General features: G+C 38.7%; 1 protein-coding gene across 1 annotated transcript in view; it reads left to right on the forward strand.

Moving 5' to 3' along the window:
- LOC115209581 (tetratricopeptide repeat protein 16-like) overlaps positions 1 to 22294 on the forward strand; it is a 132266-nt gene that overhangs the window by 5131 nt on the left and 104841 nt on the right. The window contains exons 2-4 of the mRNA XM_029778019.2: positions 1653 to 2112; positions 17182 to 17357; positions 20948 to 21283. Of these exons, the coding sequence (XP_029633879.2) occupies positions 1675 to 2112; positions 17182 to 17357; positions 20948 to 21283 (950 nt within the window). The 5' untranslated portion in view covers positions 1653 to 1674. The remainder of the gene's footprint in view (positions 1 to 1652; positions 2113 to 17181; positions 17358 to 20947; positions 21284 to 22294) is intronic.

Raw genomic sequence — 22294 nt, forward strand, 5'->3', positions numbered from 1 at the left:
ATACATGTTGTACTGGACCCTAAAATTGCAATTGATTAAAATACATTTTTAGTAAGAAGAGCAATTCATTGTCTCAATGATTAATTCTAGTCCAGAGGCGCAGGAGTGGCTGTGTGGTAAGTAGCTTGCTAACCAGCCACGTGGTTCCGGGTTCAGTCCCACTGCGTGGCATCTTGGGCAAGTGTCTTCTGCTATAGCCCCGGGCCGACCAATGCCTTGTGAGTGGATTTGGTAGACAGAAACTGAAAGAAGCCTGTTGTATATATGTATATATATATGTATTTGTTTGTGTGTGTGTGTTTGTCCCCCTAGCATTGCTTGACAACCGATGCTGGTGTGTTTACGTCCCCGTCACTTAGTAGTTCGGCAAAAGAGACCGATAGAATAAGTACTGGGCTTACAAAGAATAAGTCCCAGGGTCGATTTGCTCGACTAAAGGCGGTGCTCCAGCACGGCCGCAGTCAAATGACTGAAACATGTAAAAGAGTAAAAGAGTATGGATGTGAGAGACAACCCCAGAAACAACTTTATTACACCACTTCAACAGATGATTTTTCAATTATAAAAGAAAGAGTAGTGGATGTCAAAGATGGATGAAATGCTTTGTAGCATTCAGTGATGTTGCATTCTGAGATCAAATTCCACAAGACTAACTGTGCTTTTCATTTTCTGAGGTTTACAAAATAATAAGTACCAATAACATACCTGGTAGTGAATCTGTTGACTATCCCCATCACCATGCTTTCATCCCTAATTCATAATTATGAAATCATTATTTGTGTTTATAAATTCTAAATAGTCAAACACTAGAATGAATATATTTAACCCTTTAGTGTTCAGATTACTCTGTTAAATGTAATATTTTTTTTACTTAAATTATTTTTAATTAATCATACATTATCTTATAGCTTTGAGGTTTCAATAACGTGATTGTTCATTTTTAGAATGTCAATGTAGATTAGGTGTGAGAGCCCTGATCTGGTCAGTTTAAACATAAAATTGGTAGAAAACTTCGGCCGGATATGGCCAGTTTAAACACTAAAGGGTTAAATAATGACATGAATCATATTTAATATGGGGGTAAACCACTTTAAATATAGTGTATCTCATACAATTCTCTTCAATAGAACCAAACATTGCAACTTTGTGCCTGAACTATTCATGCATTTGGCAAATAACTGTTGCAAGTGCTTTATATTACATACTTATACGTATAAAATGTTATAGATATTATAACAAGTAGAAAGGCTGAGTAGATTTTTCAGTTATTGACTCTGATGTTATCTGAATATCATTTCTGAGGTGCTACATCTATAGGCTGCACATACAGATTTTGTTAGATATCTCCATGCCATCTCTGAAAAACAACAGCATCAACAAATATTTGATGGAGTGCCAGAATAGCAGACAAAATGCTTTGTAGTATTTGGTCATGGTTCAAATCACAGTGGGGTTAATTTTGCCCTTTATCTTTCTGAAATTGATCAAATAAATACAAATCAAAAATTGTAATCAATTTGACTATTATAGCTTTAGTATTTCAATTGAAAATGAGAAACTGGAATTTTTATGTCCTTTCCAAAAAATTATTTCGTGTTTTTAAGTGAAGTTGGTGTGTTATTCTAAAAACATTTAATTACTTTTTTTTTCAGACAAACTGGTCTATTAAGTAAAATGAATCGGGATACTATTGATTTACTTGAAAGTGTGAAAGCTGCTAAAGCTGAAATAGAAAGAATAGAAAAAGAAAATGTTAATATCAACCAGTTTTTTCCATCGATACCTCACAACTTTGAAAAATATTCAACTGGAGAAACAAGTTATTGGCCTGATCTGATGAGCTCAGTGTCCTGTGCCAAATCCAAGAAAGGAAAACGTTCTGCAAAAACATTCAGCTGTGACATGAATTTGTCTAAAAATGCAAATGCTTTATTAATGGATGCAACATCTCCAGATGAAGAAGAAGAAAATGAAGATGAGAATACAGAAGAACAAAAAGCAGAAGAGATATCAGAAGAGCAGTCGTTAAATGGCTCTGCACTACAGATGGAATCTGAAGTTAAAGAGGAGGAATCTGAAGATCCTCCTGTGCTCACTTCTCTAAAACAAAATGTAAATATCATGTAAATGTGTCATTCTATGTCCTAGGAGAAGTAGGTTATATATGTGTGTGTGTATGTGTGTGTGTGTGTGTATCAGAGTAGAATTATTTTCATGGAATTTGTCTGATATCTATAAATGTTTTTATTTCTTTTAAAGCTATAACAATGTAAGTTATAATAATACAGATCAGTGGTTTGTACTTTTACTTAATATTTCAATATTTCAAGATTCTTTCTCTTTTTCTCTTTTACTTGTTTCAGTCATTTGACTGCAGCCATGCTAGAGCAGCGCCTTTAATCGAGCAACTCGACCCCGGGACTTATTCTTTTGTAAGCCCAGTACTTATTCTATCGGTCTCTTTTGCCGAACCGCTAAGTAACGATGACATAAACACACCAGCATCGGTTGTCAAGCAATGCTAGGGGGACAAACACAGACAAACATTACACACACATACACACACACATATATATATACATATATACGACAGGCTTCTTTCAGTTTCCGTCTACCAAATCCACTCACAAGGCATTGGTCGGCCCGGGGCTATAGCAGAAGACACTTGCCCAAGATGCCACGCAATGGGACTGAACCCGGAACCATGTGGTTGGTTAGCAAGCTACTTACCACACAGCCACTCCTGCGCTTATGCGCCTTTAAGACCCCTTCTTAAAGAAATCTTTGGAGAAAAGCTGTTATTAGCTGACATCTCTGTTCTGTAATGTGTGTGTATGGATTGTTTATGTTGCTGTTGTAGCCAATCAGTTGTGTGCAGTTTGATCTGTTATTAAAATGCGGGTTACACTTGCTGAGTAAAATAACGTTTTTTTATTCTCAAGTTCTCAGAGTTTTTCTTTTTTTAGTCTTTAATCAAAACCTGAATGTCTTGGGTGTGACATTTCTATAGGTGTTTTTTTTTTAATGGAAGAAGCATTAGCAGCCTGGTGGTACTTCTAGTGTAGAATTCATCATATTTACTACATGTAGTTTTTATACACCACATAAGACCACACATATATATCTTCATCTTTGATCAGGCAATTGGGTAAAGTAAATAAGGTGTGGTTTTGTTTTGGCAGTTTTTAGTCACGTCCCCACTCAGAGATGGTCTGGAATGTACCAGTTGTATATTCAACCATCGCCCTCCCCCACTCCCAACAGATTGCATGGTGGATTGAAGCAGTTGTTTTTTAATTGAAATGTGGCAGTTTCAAAAATATATATTACCCATGGATGTGTAGCTTTTGCTAGATGGTCTGGTGACAGAGTATCGATAGACATTCTCCAACTGAACTTTTCAGAATTATATGATTTTGGTGCTTTTGCTTCCAACCTTGGAGCATATTCTCTGTATCATGTGAATCTCATTTCTAATGTAGGCTATCTTAGTTTTGATGGGCAAGGATGGTTGGCGTTAGGAACGGCATCCAGCCGTAGAAACTCTGCCAGATCAGACTGGAGCCTGGAGCAGCCCCTGGCTTCCCAGAACCCGGTCGAACCGTCCAACCTGTGCTAGCACGGAAAACTGATGTTAAACAATGATGATGATGATGATGATGATGATGATGATGATAGGCCTCTTCATGCTGCTCTTCTGTAAAAGTTAGTGGAGATGGATCCATTTTCTGTGACTTTGAGTTCAAAATCAAGCAGATATAAAAAAAAAAAAGTGTAATTGGGGGTGGGGGGCACTTCACTTCAAATTTTATATGTTATTTGATGTTGTAGATGTGTTTTTGAAATATAGATATTAATATGAACAAGACAAGAAATAAATTGAAAGTAAAAATAAGGTAAGGAACATGTATACATTCAAACATGTATACATTCCTCCTCATTCAAACTCCAATGGTATAATCATAGATCTACATTTAGATACAAAGAAAAGGCTAATAAATATCTCTAGCTAAATTCATACATTCTCTCATAGATAAAAATATTGAATGTAAGATTGTATGTAATCTATTGTATGTAATGTACAACCCTGTAATAGTAGACTTTGTCAATCAGAAGCATTCCATATTTATAAAATTAGTGAAACTAAATTGATTATGATTAATCAACATGATGAACTAATTATAAGATGCCAACAATTTAAATACAAATCTTTTCTATACTATAAGCATACATAACATTACACTTATCATTATAACTATAAATTAGTAAACTACAACTCTAGTTTTAATACTCAGTATATATTTGATAAGCATATCAATATATCTTAATGAAAATCTTCCATACATTGACCTACCACAGTTTAACTTCACTAATTCTATAATTATATTTAAATTTAAACACTCTAATACGTTTTTAAAATTCATATTTTTAAAATGAAATTCTTATAGTTATTGAAGATTACATCTACAATCTATAATATACTAAATATTTTTCCATTAAATTTATAACTCTGTTTTCATAGCATCACTCTCTATATCGATATCTTCTTAACTTTGAATAGTTTTCTTCTTATACCTAGGTATTTACACCTTGAGTAACATATATTGATTACTATCTTTAATATAGACAGCAAATTTAATCTAATAGAAGTGTTTACAGAATTGTATTCATATTTGTGAGATCATTGATGTACTTATATGCCTATATTCAATGCTTATTTATTTATTTATTTTTGCGTATATATGTACATGTGTGTATATTTGTATGCATACATGTATATATATGTATATTTGTATTTATATACATATGTCTATTTATGTACAAATATTTGTTTGTATTGGTTATATATGTATGTATGTATATTATATAATATATATTTATGTACATCTGTATATGTATGTATGTATGTACATATCTACATATATAAATGTATAAATATATTTATAAATGTGAGAGTGTGTGTGTGTATGCATGCATGGTTTCAGTAATGACTATTATTATAAACCTTTTATATTATCTTTTTATCTGACTGTCTTATATAATTAATTATTTTTTATTTCTAAACTCACCTTTAATTAATTTATATAGATTCATGTTTTGTTCTATATTAGTAGGTGCATATATTTATCCTTCTATGTGTGTGTATATTTGTGCTTGCGTAAGTGTACTGATGTATATTTTTGTACATTTATATATATATATATATATAGGCATTTGTCTTGCACATTACTTGGTGACCCTGCCCATGCTGGTGCCACATAAAAAGCACTCAGTCCACTCTGCAGGATGGTTGGTTTTTGGAAGGGTATCAGGCTGTAAAAAAAATGTGCTAAAACAGACACTGAAGCCTGGTACAATCTGCCTGGCCAGTTCCTGTCAAATTATCCAACCCATGCCAGCATGGAAAATGGATGTTAAATGATGATGATAATATATGTGTATGTTTGTGTGTGTGTGTATATAAATGTGTGTACATGTATATATATATATAAATATATATAAATGTACTTCGCTTTTTTTCTTCTTACTTTCCCTATATCTTTTCCACGTGTAGTTTCTATTTTCTTTTGAAACATATTTCTATTATATCTATGTATATATATATATATATATATATATAGTTAATCCAAACATGAAAACACAAAGAGAAAACACAACAGCGTGAGGACGTGGAACAAATATAGTATTATTGGATGCTCAGGAAGGAAGGAAAGAAGGAGGGTTTAACGTTTCGAGTGGAGCTCTTTGTCAGAAACATAGGAAAAGGAAAGATCCAAAGAAGGGAAGACGGAGGAAAAAAATTGCCAACGGTACACACGCGATCACATATATATATTTATATACAAGCAAAACAGATGTCACTACTGTTCACATCATCTGTGGATAAATTTTAAAATTGATGATATCACCAGCAGTGATATAGGTGGATCGCAGGCGCAATAGCATTAAATAGCCATGAATTATAAATTTTTACATGGAGGCTATGGTTTTTGTTCTCGCAATGAGGAGGGAACCAGACTGCTGGAGTTATGTGATGCAAATGATCTTATGGTTTGCAATACCAACTTCAGGAAACCCGCCTCTCACCTAGTCACCTACCGTTCTGGCAGACACATTAGCCAAATTGACTACATCCTCGCCAGAAAAAGGGAAAGAAGGCTGCTTATAAATGCCAAAACCTTCCCAGGTGAAGAATGTACCCCTCAACATAGATTAGTAGTTAGTGACTTCAGGATCAGGGCTAAATGGATGCACAGAAGAAGACCAGCTTGGAGGAGAAGGGTCTGGAAGCTTAAGGATCCTGCAAATGGACAGAGATTTAGAGACATACTACTCAAAGCCTTTGACGAAATAGAAGGGGATATAGCTTCACTTAATGTGGAAGACAACTGGAGGTTTCTAAGGGACAACCTGCTGAGAGCCACTGACCAGATCTGTGGATGGAGCAAAGTCCCATCTCAACCCAAGATAACATGGTGGTGGAACAATGTGGTTGACAAGGCTATTAGACAAAAGAAACAGGCTTGGAGGGACTGGAAGAACGGTGGTAGCAGGGAATTGTATCAGACTGCCAGAAGGGAAGCTAGGAGACAGGTTTATTTAGCCAGAGGGGAAGCAGATAAGAAAAAATTTGCCAATGTTCTGCGCTGTGAGGATCAAAAACTTGAGGTATTTCATGTTGCAAGACAGTGTGTGAGAGAGAATCATGATGTGGTAGGAGAGAAATGTGTTTGCATGGATGATGGTTCTCTTGCGCTAAACGAGGCTGCAAAGAGAGAGGTTTGGAGATGCCACTATGAAAGGTTGCTGAATAAAGAGAATGAATGGGAGAAAGAGAGTCTGCCGAATGTCGACCCAACAGAGGGACCAACTATTCGAATTGACAGTACATTGGCAGATAAAGCAATTAAGGGTATGAAGACAGGGAAAGCTCTGGCCCATCAGGAACCACTGCAGAGATGCTCAAAATATCTGGCAGTGTCAGCTATAGCCTAGTCACTCGTGTAGTTAACCAGGTGATACACGAAGGAGTCATTCCCAATGTCTGGTGTAGCAGCACCATAGTCAACTGCTACAAAGGTAAAGGTGACGCCTTAGATACAAATAATTACAGAGGTATCAAGTTGTTAGATCAGGTAATGAAGATCACAGAGAGGGTCATAGCCCAACTAATTAGGGAGAGAGTCAGTTTAGATGAGATTCAGTTTGGGTTCATGCCAGGGAAAAGCACCACTGAGGCCATATTTCTAGTAAGACAGCTGCAGGAGAAATACCTAGCCAAAGATAAGCCCCTGTACCTGGCTTTCGTTGACATGGAGAAAGCCTTTGACAGGGTCCCCTGATCCCCTATCTGGTGGTCAATGAGGAAACTAGGGATAGATGAATGGTTAGTGAGAGCTGTGCAAGCCATGTACACGGACGCTGTAAGTAAGGTGAGGGTTGGCAACAAGTACACTGAAGAATTCAGGGTAGAGGTAGGGGTCCACCAAGGTTCAGCCCTCAGCCCCCTCCTATTTATCGTAGTCCTCCAGGCAATAACGGAGGAATTTCAAAACAGGTTACCCCTGGGAGCTCCTCTATGCTGATGACCTTGCTCTAATTGCTGAGTCACTATCAGAACTAGAGGAGAAGTTTCAAGTGTGGAAACAAGGATTAGAATCGAAGGGCCTTAGAGTCAACCTAGCTAAAACCAAAGTCCTAATAAGTAGGAAGGTAGACAAACCACAAACGCCTTCAGGTAGATGGCCTTGCTCGATCTGTAGGAAAGGCGTAGGTAGAAACTCTATAAGATGCACCAAGTATAAGCTATGGACACACACAAGAGGTGCAGCAACGTCAAGGGAAGGCTAACTAGGAAGATAGTTTTTGTATGTGGCAGATGCTCAGGAGCAATAAACAGTGAAAATGCGCAGAGAGCAACTTCCGCCACATTCCAGGGAGAAAGACTAGAAATAGTTGATAGCTTCCGTTACCTAGTTGACCAAGTCAGTAGCAGGGGGCGGGTGTGTTGAAAGTGTAACTGCTAGAGTAAGAATAGCTTGGGCAAAGTTCAGAGAGCTCTTACCTCTGCTAGGGACAAAAGGCCTCTCGCTCAGAGTAAAAGGTAGACTGTATGATGCATGTGTACGAACAGCCATGCTACATGGCAGTGAAACATGGGCCGTGACTGCTGAGGATATGCGTAAGTTCGCAAGAAATGAAGCCAGTATTCTCCGATGGATGTGTAATGTCAGTGTTCATACTCGACAGAGTGTAAGTACCTTGAGAGAGAAGTTGGACCTAAGAAGCATCAGTTGCAGTGTGCAAGAGAGACGTTTGCACTGGTATGGCCATGTGGCAAGAATGGATGAAGATAGTGTATGAAAAAGTGCCACTCCCTAGCTGTTGAGGGAACCTGTGGAAGAGGCAGACCCAGGAAAACCTTGGATGAGGTGGTGAAGCACGACCTTCGAACTTTAGGTCTCACCGAGGAAATGACTAGAGACCGAGACCTTTGGAAGTATGCTGTGCGTGAGAAGACCCGGCAGGACAAATGAGACCATCACCCATGGCCTCAGTCCACTTATGCATACCTTTCCTTCTTGGGACACAAAACCCTACTTGTGAAGACCTGTTGAGGCAAGTGAAAATCAAAAAAATCAAAAAATCAAAAGTCAAAATCGATCAACATGTAGCTGTGATACCAGTGCCGGGCACATAAGAGAACCATCCGAACGTGGCCGTTGCCAGCACCGCCCCGACTGGCTTCCGTGCCGGTGGCACGTAAAAGCCACCATCCGATCGTGGCCGTTGCCAGCCTCGCCTGGCCTCCGTGCCAGTGGCATGTAAAAAGCACCATCCGACTGTGGCCGTTTGCCAGCCTTGTCTGGCACCTGTGCTGGTGGCACATAAAAAGCACCCACTACACTCATGGAGTGGTTGGCGTTAGGAAGGGCATCCAGCCGTAGAAACATTGCCAGATCAGACTGGGCCTGGTGCAGCCTTCTGGCTTCCCAGACCCCAGTTGCACCGTCCAACCCATGCTAGCATGGAAAGCGGACGCTAAACGATGATGATGATGATGATGTTTGGATTAACTTTATATATATATATATATTAATAAAAGGAATTCCAACCTTGTCTGATTTTCACGTTTTATTTACAATCTTATAATGATATATTATAAGATAATATGTTATAATAGAATAAAATAAAATGAAATAGTAGAATGTTAAATGTTCATTCTGATTGAACTAGTACTTTCATGCATTGAATTCTGCAATCTTCGGGTTCATGTAGTAGTGGTGACAGTCAAAAATTGTGAAGCATAAGATTGTAAATAAAACGTGAAAATCAGACAAGGTTGGAATTCCTTTTATTAATATATTCTTCTATACACAATCACACACATCCGTATATATATATATATATATATATTATATATATATATATAATATATATATATATATATATATATAATATATATTATATATATATATATATATATATAATATATATATATATATATATATATATATATATATATGTATATATATTTATATATATATATATATATATATATATATATATAATATATATATATATATATATATATGCAGGCAGACAGGCAGACAGACAAACATGCTCAGCTTTATATATATAGATATATATTTATATTTAATGCCCTTTTATTTGATTTTTATTGGTTTCAGTTTAGCGTTAAATCTTTTGTTGCCTTTGTTCAATTCCAACATATGTTGTTTGTTTGTTTTAAACTGAAATAGCCAAGTCTTGTTTCCCTGAGAACTTTTCCATGTTGTTTATTTCTGATGATTATCATTAGTCAGTGTTGTTTCTTGGATAGTTACATAAAGGGATACAGTAGAAAAGTGTTGTGTCATACAGTGCAGCTGTTTCTTTCAAGGACAAATAATCTGAACACAGCTGACTACAAAGCTTTGGTTAACCTCTCATCTATGGCAATACAGTTTGAATCTGATATAAGTAAATAAATATAGATTTATACATTGATAATTTTTAGAGGTGTTGTATAATGCATTGAATCAATTGACAATCATACTTTTTAACCTCAAAATAGTGGAATTATAACTCAAATTATTCAAGAAATATATATCATCATCATCATTATTTTTCAACCGTGGTCGAGACAATGGAATTTACCATGCTACGCCAGACTTCACGGTCCATCATGGCATTACGGAGGTCCTGTTGCTGGATGCCTGTATCTCTGGAGATTACATCAGGGTAGGAGACTGTGCGCCCTCTGGTATTGCGAGTAGATGGCTTCCAGAGGAGAAGAGTAGAAATTACCTCTTTTTATCTACTTAGTCTGCCACTGCTTCATCTGCAAGATGTCATTTGAATATAGTTTATCGTACAGTCATCTGAATCCAGTATAGCATTCAGTCATCTGCGTACAGTCTACTATTCAAGCATTTGAAAGCAGCTGAGCATTCAGTTATTTGAATGTAGTCTACAGCTCAATTATTTGAACTTCACTGTCTTAAATAATGATTTCTAACTTTGGCACAAACCCACAAAGTTTGAAGTAAATTTTGAAAGCAGAAGCCATTTCTATTTGAAAGCTGAGGTGCAGCTCAGTAGAACATTAGATTCCAATCCTTGCTTCCACCTGAAATCTCTTTTTGATTTCTAGTAGAGATTCAGCTATAAGAACATGGTCATTACCATAGAGGACTTCCCATAGGCAACCAGTCTTAAATTCCTCTGTTATGGCCTGAAGGACTACCATAAACAAGAGGGTACTGAGAACCAATCCTTGAGGAACTCCTACCCACACATTAAATTCATTGCTATACTCATTGCCAACTTTCACCTTACAGTCAGCCTACCTGTACATGGTTTGAGGTGGAGGCGCAATAGCCCAGTGGTTAGGCAGCGGACTCGCGGTCATAGGATCGCGGTTTCGATTCCCAGATCGGGTGTTGTGAGTGTTTATTGAGTGAAAACACCTAAAAAGCTCCACGAGGTTCCGGCAGGGGATGGTGGTGATCCCTGCTGTACTCTTTCACCACAACTTTCTCTCACTCTTACTTCCTGTTTCTGTTGTACCTGTATTTCAAAGGCCGGCCTTGTCACTCTCTGTGTCACGCTGAATATCCCTGAGAACTACGTTAAAGGTGCACGTATCTGTGGAGTGCTCAGCCACTTACACGTTAATTTCACGAGCAGGCTGTTCCGTTGATTCGGATCAACCGGAACCCTCATCGTCATAACCAACGGAGTGCTTCCACATGGTTTGAACAGCTTTCAACAACCACTCTTCTACCCCTGGCTTCTGCATCGCTCACCAGCTGAGAGAGCTTGGGATTGGCCACATTTTTGATATTGCCTAATGTGGCAAAAGTGTATTAATATTATCGTAGCAATTGAAAAGCAACTAAGGAAAACATTCATTACAATAAATAGTGAGAGAATGTAGGGATTAAGGAAATCCACACAGATACTTCAGTCAGTACTCCATGTGTAAAACATGGCTAACAGAATGTCATTGAGGAAAATCAGAATCCATATTCATTTAATCCACTGGATGTTCCATATACAAAAAAAAAAAAAGCTGTAAATCCAAACAAGATATGAATTAATCAGTTGATGTATTTATAGCCAAGTATTATACAAAGTAAACAAAGTAAACAGGCGCAGGAGTGGCTGTGTGGTAAGTAGCTTGCTAACCAACCACATGGTTCCGGGTTCAGTCCCACTGCGTGGCATCTTGGGCAAGTGTCTTCTGCTATAGCCCCGGGGCCGACCAATGCCTCGTGAGTGGATTTGGTAGACGGAAACTGAAAGAAGCCTGTCGTATATATGTATATATATATATATATATATGTATGTGTGTGTATGTGTTTGTGTGTCTGTGTTTGTCCCCCTAGCATTGCTTGACAACCAATGCTGGTGTGTTTACGTCCCCGTCACTTAGCGGTTTGGCAAAAGAGACCGATAGAATAAGTACTGGGCTTACAAAGAATAAGTCCCAGGGTCGATTTGCTCGACTAAAGGCGGTGCTCCAGCATGGCCACAGTCAAATGACTGAAACAAGTAAAAGAGTAAAAGAGTAAATATATTGATAGATTTCAACTTACAGAATTGTCCACCCATCCAAGAGATATTTCAGTTGATGGATAATAACAATAATCTACACATCAGATTACTTTTTTCGATTAAGGGCAAACCCACCAGTGCCTCTGTCCCTAACATATGAAAAAATTGTCAAGATCAATAAAATAATTGTCAAATACTGGGTTTAATGTATTCAAATTGTTTCCTTCCCTCATAATTACTGGCCTTGTGCCAAAATTATAAAGAATGCGCAGGAGTGGCTGTGTGGTAAGTAGCTTGCTAACCAGCCACATGGTTCCGGGTTCAGTCCCACTGTGTGGCACCTTGGGCAAGTGTCTTCTGCTATAGCCCTGGGCCGACCAATGCCTTGTGAGTGGATTTGGTAGACGGAAACTGAAAGAAGCCTGTCATATATATGTATATATATATATATATGTATGTGTGTGCTTGTGTGTCTGTGTTTGTCCCCCTAGCATTGCTTGACACCCGATGCTGGTGTGTTTACGTCCCCGTCACTTAGCGGTTCGGCAAAAGAGACCGATAGAATAAGTACTGGGCTTACAAAGAATAAGTCCCGGGGTCGATTTGCTCGACTAAAGGTGGTGCTCCAGCATGGCCACAGTCAAATGACTGAAACAAGTAAAAGAGTAAAAGAGTAAAAGAGTAATGATCTATTATTATTATTTTTATTTTTATTTTTATTAAGGTGGTGGTAGAAGGTGACAAGCTGACAGAATCGTTAGCAGACCAGGTGAAATGTTTAGTGGTATTTTGTCTGTCTTATGTTCAGAGTTCAAATTTCTCTGAGATCCATTTTGCCTTTCATCCTTTTGAGGTTGATAAAATAAGTACCAGTTGAGCACTTGGGTTGATGTAATCAACTTACCCACTTCTCCAAAATTGCTGACTTTGTGCCAAAATTTAAAACCGTGTAACCAGCCCACTTATGCGTACCTTTCTTTCATTGGACACTAAACTCTGCTTGCGAAGACCTGTTGAGGCAAGTGAAATCGAAATCAAATTCGCTGACATGGCTGATGACAGCACCGCCTGACTGGCATCCCTGCTAGTGGAATGTAAAGAGCACCATCTGGGAATGATCATTACTAGGGCCACTGACTGGCTTCCGTGCCGGTGCCACGTAAATAGCACCATTCAAGTGTGATCGTTACCAGCGCCACCTTACTGGCACTTGTGCCGGTGGTATGTGAAAACAACATTCAAGCGAGGTCGTTGCCAATGCCACTGGACTGGCTCCTCTGTAGGTGGCACATAAAAAACACCATTCGAGCCTGGCTGTAAAAGCACCCACTACACTCTCGGAGTGGTTGGCATTAGGAAGGGCATCCAGCTGTTGAAACTCTGCCAGATCAGATTGGAGCCTGCTGCAGCCATTTGGTTCACCAGTCCCCAGTCAAACGATCCGACCCATGCCAGCAAGGAAAGCAGACATTAAACGATGATGATGATGATTGCTTTGGTAGTTTCATGCAAATTTCTACTTAACATTTGTGTGTGTGTGTGTGTGTGTGTGTGTGTGTGTGCGTGTGTGTGTGTGCGTGTGTGTGTGTGTGTTTATGTGTGTGTGTACAATGCATTTCTTTTAGCTTCTGTCTGCCAGATCCACTGACAATACTGGTTAGCCCCAAGTTATAGTAGGAGACCCTTTCCCTAGATGCCATGCTATGGGATTGAGCCCAAAACCATCACCACTGTGTGGGTATTTAAGTTATTTGCTAATGTATACCCTAGCTCATTTTCCTTCTGCTTCTTTTTTTTTTCTTTTTTCATGTGTAGGGACCAGTGAAATAAATATACCTTATGTGAAAAATAAGTTTGGGCCACACAAAGGGTATATGAGTATAGAATATTGTGTCGATAATTCCCATCCAACCCATGTTAGCAGAGAAATATCAAATGTAAAAGAAATGCCAATGTGTGAAAAGAGACAAAGAGAGAAAAAGAGAGGGAAACACATGACAAACTTTCACACAGTTTTTGTCCCCTAAATTCCAGCTAGAAAGTATTGATTCAGTCTGAGGTTGCAGTAGAAGACAATTTAACAAAATACCATGGTTTGGTTGGACCCACAACCGTCTGGCAGTAAAGTGAATTTCTTAACCACACCCCTATAGCTGTGCCTAGTTGGAGGCGCAATGGCCCAGTGGTTAGGGCAGCGGACTCGCGGTCATAGGATTGCGGTTTCGATTCCCAGACCAGGCGTTGTGAGTGTTTATTGAGCGAAAACACCTAAAGCTCCACGAGGCTCCGGCAGGGGATGGTGGTGATCCCTGCTGTACTCTTTCACCACAACTTTCTCTCACTCTTACTTCCTGTTTCTGTTGTACCTGTATTTCAAAGGGCCAGCCTTGTCACTCTCTGTGTCACGCTGAATATCCCCGAGAACTACGTTAAGGGTACACGTGTCTGTGGAGTGCTCAGCCACTTACACGTTAATTTCACGAGCAGGCTGTTCTGTTGATTCAGATCAACCGGAACCCTCGTCGTCGTAACCGACGGAGTGCTTCCATAGCTGTGCCTATGTTAGAAACAATAATGATTACACTGTGTAGCACAACTTTTGTCCTTGGGTAGCAACTATCATTTCCTATTTGCTGACCCCTAGGAAGTATGATTAATGGTTAATATTTCCTCTAGATTTCACTTTTGTAACATTTATTCAAACCTCAAAGAATCCCTCTCAGTATATTACGATTCTCTCCTACTACTCCTGTTCATGATCAGAGATGCACATATTGTCAGCCACTAAGAGACATGCTCAAGTGGTTTAACTCTTTCGTTACCAACCCGGCTGAAACTGGCTCTGGCTCTGGGTACAAATGTCTTGTTTTCATAAGTTTTGAATTAAAATCTTCCACCAAACCTTAGTCACAATTTATGTTCCTAACACTAGCTTAATGATATCCAAATTATTTTACTAAATTCTTTGTTATATTTAAAGTAATTGAAAGAAACACAGAGCATCTCAAATAAATACAGTAACGAAAGGGTTAAGGTCAAGCAACTGACGATCAAATCTACGATATTGAGCAGAATATTTACTCTAATGATATTTCTGCTTGAACGACTCAACAATGTGAAGTGTAATGGAAAATAGGTCAGTTTCAAATCATTGATGTCATCCAGGTCATAAAAGCAAGGTTGAAGGGAATAGTAGTCACTTCCTTTGATTTCTTGATAGAAGCAAATAGGAAATTACACTTACTGACCAAAGAAAAAAAAAGATTAAAATTTTGTTATAATCTATATAAACTTCTTGTTCATTCGCCCATTATATATTACTAGCAGTATCGCCCGGCGTTGCTCGGGTTTGTAAGGGAAATAACTATATAAGCATTTTTAGAGATGTAAAGTATAATAGCCATCTCAATATGGCTAACCACAAAGGGGGTGTGTTACTGTAACTTTTTACGTTCTGGGATTTAATAATAAATTTTTAGAGAGTTACTTCCCTTATATATGCCAAAAATGCATTAAAAATGGAAAAAATTGATGGTAAATTTTTTTAAATCGTAGACTCATTGTAGATGCGCGCTAATACCCAGAAGGGCTCGATATGAATCACGACTATAAGATACCCGGTTTTGGTTAAACTGCACCGCAAAATGTGGGAGTAGTTAGGAATCTAAATCATAGGAGACAGACAGCACACAATCTCAGAACGTAAAAAGCTACAGTAACACCCCGCCCTTTGTGGTTAGCCATATTGAGATGACTATTATACTTTACATCTCTAAAAATGCTTATATAGTTATTTCCCTTACAAACCCGAGCAACGCCGGGCGATACTGCTAGTTTGTTTATAAAGGTTAATTTAGTCTAAACTCTGGATTCGCAAGAAACACAGTTGCAAGCTGCCCATGAAAAGATGAGCAGATATAGAGCACAGACCAGAGAGGAGATATAATAAAATGAGGCAAAAGACAACACCAAAGGAGACTTGAGAAGATGTATGTAGACGAACGTCAAGAATATTTAAAGAAAGCTAAACTATGAATGCTACAAAATCATTCATTCTTTCTTAAGTAGGTCCTCTTAATTCTTTCCATTCCATGGAATTTACACAGGTCCTACTAGCTATTATCGTCCCTTCTTGGGACACAAAACTCCACTTGTGAAGACCTGTTGAGGCAAGTGGAAATCAAAATCAGAACCAAAATCGAAGTCGATCAACATCAACAGAAATTGCAGCTGTGATACCAGTGCCGGTGGCACGTAAGCAAACCATCCGATCGTGGCTGTTGCCAGCACCGCCCTGACTTGCCTCCGACTTGACTGATTGAGTGAATGAGTTCACCAAGATCAACTTTATTTCATCTATCAGGGGTCAGTAAAATTATTACCAGTCGGTCATACAGATTGATTTTATTGACTATTCTCTGTCCCAAATTCTGTATTCATACACCTCTGTTAGAGATCATTATTATTTGAGTTCAAATCCTGCCTAGGTCAATGTTACCTTTCATATGTCAATGAAATGAGTATCACTCAATACTGGGTGCATTATCCTTATCAAATAACTGAATGTATTTCTTTAGATGTATCCATTTATTCCTTCCAGACCTTCCTTCTAATGTAGTTATCTATATATATAAAAGTGAAGTAGTGTGAGTGTCTGTCTCCTACGATTTAGATTCCTAACTACTCCCACATTTTGCGGTGCAGTTTAACCAAAACCGGGTATCTTATAGTCGTGATTCATATCGAGCCCTTCTGGGTATTAGCGCGCGTCTACGATGAGTCTACGATTTTATAAATAATTTACCATAATTTTTTTCCATTTTAAAGCATATTTTTTAAATAAAGGGAAGTAACTCTCTAAAAATGTCTACGATGAGTCAACGATTTAAAAAAAAATTTACCATAATTTTTTTCCCATTTTTAATGCATTTTTTTGCTATATTTTGGCTATAACTCTCTAAAAATGCTTATATAGTTATTTCCCTTACAAACCCGAGCAAGGCCGGGCGATACTGCTAGTGGTTCATAAAGTTATGAATGGAATATAAAGATGTCGGGTGTGGAACATATAAACTGTCTCAACTAACTTTGGCATTTTATTCCTCTCTTTGCAAACAGTTTGATGAGTGTGGCTCATTTGTAGAGGCAGAAAATATGGATGAAGATTCAAGAAGGAATTGTCTGATTCACTGTGAAAGTGTATTTGACTCTTTAGTATGGGTCAGCAAGACATGTATGGCCGGTCCTTTTTACCTGCAGAGAAAAAGCATGATTGAATCAAGTATTGCCAAAGAGTAAGTTTACCTCATCAACATCATAGTCATCAACATCATTATCATCAACGTCATAACCATTGCAGTCATTGTTATCATCATCATCATCATCATCTTCATAAGCATTTTCCCCATACTTACAACACACACACATACACATACCTATACTCTTTACTCTTTTTACTCTTTTACTTGTTTCAGTCATTTGACTGCGGCCATGCTGGAGCACCGCCTTTAGTCGAGCAAATCGACCCCGGGACTTATTCTTTGTAAGCACAGTACTTATTCTATCGGTCTCTTTTGCCGAACCGCTAAGTGACGGGGATGTAAACACATCGGTTGTCAAGCAATGCTAGGGGGACAAACACAGACACACAAACACACACGCATATATATATATATATATATATATATATATATATATATACATATATACATATATATACGACGGGCTTCTTTCAGTTTCCATCTACCAAATCCACTCACAAAGCATTGGTCGGCCCGGGGCTAAAGCAGAAGACACTTGCCCAAGATGCCGCGCAGTGGGACTGAACCCAGAACCATGTGGTTGGTTAGCAAGCTACTTACCACACAGCCACTCCTGCGCCTATCTGTTTTTTGTTTTATCTTTTTTTTTTTAAAGATTATGAAAATTGTTTCCACATTATTTTGCATTTGCAAGGGCAGCTACTTTGGGTAAACTGTTATTTCCCCGCCATAATCTAGTTGATATTTTTTGCTTTTTTTAAATATCTTTATTTTTGGATGGGATAAATTAATTTGAATGTTTCCTTTTCCTTTTATGAAAACTATCAAACTTAGCCCAGACACCCTGTGTATATATATATATATATATATATTTATATGTATGTGTGTGTGTGTGGTGTGTGTGTGTGTGTGTGTGTGCATGCGTATGTATGTAGTGAAAGTTTAAATTTAAATTTAAAATTTAAACTGTGTTTTGAGTATGTTCCACATAGTATGCTGGCAAAGCACATTCACTGCTTATGGCCACCTGGTTCATCCACAGTAATTGCATGATGGTCACTGGATCTACATGAGGAATTCCTTAGTGCACATTGAGTATAGCAGAAACAATTGATACAGAAGATAGAGTATACTGGGTGCTTTATTTATCACAACAATCATTTCAACACATCCTCCATTGCTCCATTGTAGAAATGAATTGTGGGGAATTCTCAAGGATAGGTTGTGTGCAGGAGCATAGTCATAAATGACATCCCTTTAGGGTCTTGTTATTGGATGGGTCTTCTCAAGTACTGCAAATAATCATCTCAGTCCTTTATCATCTCTGTGAGGCTCAACATCTTGAAGTCATTTTTTCACTCCGTTATCAAATGTCTTCCTGGGTTTTCCTCTTCTCCTGCTTTCATTCGCATTTAGCAATCAGCACTTCTTTATGCAGCTGTCCTCATTCATATGCATCACATGTCTATACCGGTGCAGTTTTCTCTCTTGCACATTACATATGATGCCACTCATGCCCAGTATGTCTTGACATTACACAACAAATATAAATGAGCATCACTATCAGCTACAGGAAAAAGGACCTTGCTTGAAATCGGGTGAAGGCTGGCAACAAGCAGTACATTCATCTATGAAAATCTACCTCAAAGAATTCCATCTAACCCATGCAAACAGGAAAAGTGTAGAAAAGTGGTTGTTAAATTAATAATAATGCTATTGTTACAGAGGTAAAATTAACAGGAGAACAATGTACCCTAGTTCCATTGGTTGGAGTTGAACCGGCGCTCCAGTTGCTCAGGACAACAAAAAAATCCTTTGTCCTGTCAACGGCAACGGTAAATAATGAGGTTAGGAAGTGGCATTTGATCCCTATACGGTCAGGGAAAGGTTATAAAAAAATAAAAATGCCACCCAATAAATGCGAGGTGCAGTTAGCAAGCAGAGTTGAGTTGGCCACAGGGTAGTTGGGAGAGACGGTCGGTCGATGCGGACAGCCAGCCAAGAGATGAAGACGGCAAGACACAGATAGAGGTAATGAAGAAGATGACAGTGAAGGGACAGGTATGAGAGACGGTCAGTTAGCGAGATGAAAATTTGTAGTAGGAGCTGAGAAAGTGTTGCGGACGAGGAACATGTTGCCGGTAATGTTTGTTTATGTTTGAATTTGCTGTAAAATGTGTTAGAAGAAGAGAGAGAAAAGAAAAGGAAGAAGAACATTGTGTTGGAAGGAGAAGAAGGGGAAAAGAGAAAGAGACTGTAAAAAGAGCTGTAAACTGTGAAAAGAAAGAGAAAAACTTTGTTTTGATTGTTTTCCAAACTCTCTGTATTGTGTCGCATGTCAACTGATTGTTGTCGGACGTTGTATTTTGCTAAATGCCATTGATTGTTCTTTTTTAAACTCTGTTAAATGTCTGTTAACCTTGGAGTTAAATGCTTTTGTTGTGAAATGTTTTGATTGATTTTGTGAAGTTATATAAAGTGTCATATGTAAGCAACTGCCTCCTGCTGTCTCTCTCCTTTGCTGTTGTGTCGGTTTCTGGCTTGCGTTCGCTGCCCACCTCCGCTTTCTGTGGTGGACATCCGTTTGACTGAGTGTGATCGTCGTCGCAGCTTAGGGGCCTTTATCGACCTGGAAGGCCTAGGGTCTTAGGGTCCTGAGTTGAGTGAGTGGCAGCGTAACACTATATATACCATTGTCATTTAAGGTCCATTATCCATGTTGGCATGGATTGGATGGTTTAACAGGAGCTGGCAAACTGAAGAACCACCCAGGGTCTATTGTCTGCTTTGGCATGTTTTCTACAGCTGGATGTATATATATATATATATATAATGGTCTCCTTGTTTAAGTTGGTGAATGCTGCTACAATCCTTGCCTTCAGTTCATCTTTGGTGTTACAAAGAGTCTTGTTGGTCTCTCACCAACTGCACCCCACACACAATAATCAAGGGGTTGCAGTCTGGGGAGTTAGGTAGCCAGATGTTAGGGGTGATGTGGTCGCAGAAATTGTCTGACAGTTATAATTGGGTTCTCCTGTTTGTGTGGCATGGCGCAGAGTCCTGTTGCCAGACACAGGATCTTCCAACAGCTACCCTATTGACCCAGGGCAGCACTACCTCCTCAAGCACTTGATGTAGGCCTCTGTGTTGAATCTGAGGCCGTGTAGGAAGATGAATGGAGGCATAACGTTGCCATCACTAGAGATCACTCCAAACATAATGATGTTGACTGAATGTTTGATTTTTATCATTCTCGGTACATGTCCCCAGGTTGTTCTGTCCTCAGATTGACACCCAAACACTTTGAAATGTTCATATTGGAGCTTCCGGCATGAATGCCAAGTAGTATAGCATATCATTTCCAAATATCTGGCAGAGTGAATTGCATCAGGGTGCTGTTTTGCTCACAGACAGTGCCCAGCTGACCCTACTATACTGTGTAGTTGACAAAGCCAAAAATAAAAACTATGTATGCATGAAATTAAAAATATAAAGTGGCAACAATTTACTCATTGCACCCTGTATATGTATGGTATAAGTAAAGAAACAGGTTCAGGATGAAATTAAATGTGACAAAAAACAAACACAATCCATTGATCTACTTTCATTTCTTTTACTTGCAGCATAATATCAGCTAAGATTAAGAAGTCAGAAAAGAACTACTGTGAGAGTTTGAAATTATTTAACAAAGCAGTTCTGATGGACTTCAATAACCCTTTCTACCTAGCTGACCGGGCAGAAGTCTATATCATTCTTGGAGATATTCAGGCTGCTATACAAAATTACAGCCGAGCTGTATTCCTCTACAAAGGCTCACCAGTCTTTAGATCTCGTTTAGCCAAACTTTACTGCCTTCAGGGACAAGTCTTTCTTGACTTCAGAATGTATCAGCAAGCTTATAAAATTTTTCTCAAAGCTTCCGAGTGGGATCCTGAACAGTTAATATACAAAGCTAAAAGGTAAATTTAAAAAAAAAAAACATTTTTTATTTTTCATCCCCCATGACCAAGCAGTTTGATATAAAAAAAACTAATAGTATAAGCACCAGATTTAAAATAAGTACTGGGGGCAATTTGTTTGATTAAACTCTTGAAAGTGGTGCCCCAATATAGCAGCAGTCCTGTGAGAACAATTTTATTGTTATTTGTTCGTCAAACTGCTATGTTCTGGAAAATAAACACATACACATACATATACACCAGATTTCCATACAGTTTCCTGCCACCAAAATTCATTCTCAAGACATTGGCCCAAGGTGCCACATAATGGGACAGAACCCAAAGCTATGTAGTTGAAAAGCAGATTTTTGTTAACCACACATTTATGCCTGGCAATATTACCTTATTTGGAAACAGGTAGGGATTGGCAACAGGTTGTTGAAAATTTGCCTCAATAAACTCTGTCCAACCTATGCAAGTATGGGGAAATGATGGCAATAACAATGATGGAATTTTAGTAAAAAAATCAAGTGGCAGTGGTTTCATACTGGCTTGGGGATGGAAGCACTCCGTCGGTTACGACGATGAGGGTTCCAGTTGATCCGATCAACGGAACAGCCTGCTCGTGAAATTAACGTGTAAGTGGCTGAGCACTCCACAAACACGTGTACCCTTAACATAGTTCTCGAGGAGATTCAGCGTGACACAGAGAGTGACAAGGCCGGCCCCTTGAAATACAGGTACAACAGAAACAGGAAGTAAGAGTGAGAGAAAGTTGTGGTGAAAGAGTACAGCAGGGATCACCACCCCCTGCCGGAGCCTCGTGGAGCTTTTAGGTGTTTTCACTCAATAAACACTCACAACGCCCGGTCTGGGAATCGAAACCGCGATCCTACGACTGCGAGTCCGCTGCCCTAATCACTGGCCATTGCGCCTTTTTGTCTTACTAGCCAACAATTATTTGACTAGGGCAAAGGTTCTCAACACATTTTGGCCAAAGGCCCTGTTTTGACCCTTGGAGTCACAAATGGC

This window comes from Octopus sinensis, linkage group LG3 (genome assembly GCF_006345805.1).
Source record: "Octopus sinensis linkage group LG3, ASM634580v1, whole genome shotgun sequence".
Classification (NCBI taxonomy): domain Eukaryota; kingdom Metazoa; phylum Mollusca; class Cephalopoda; order Octopoda; family Octopodidae; genus Octopus; species Octopus sinensis.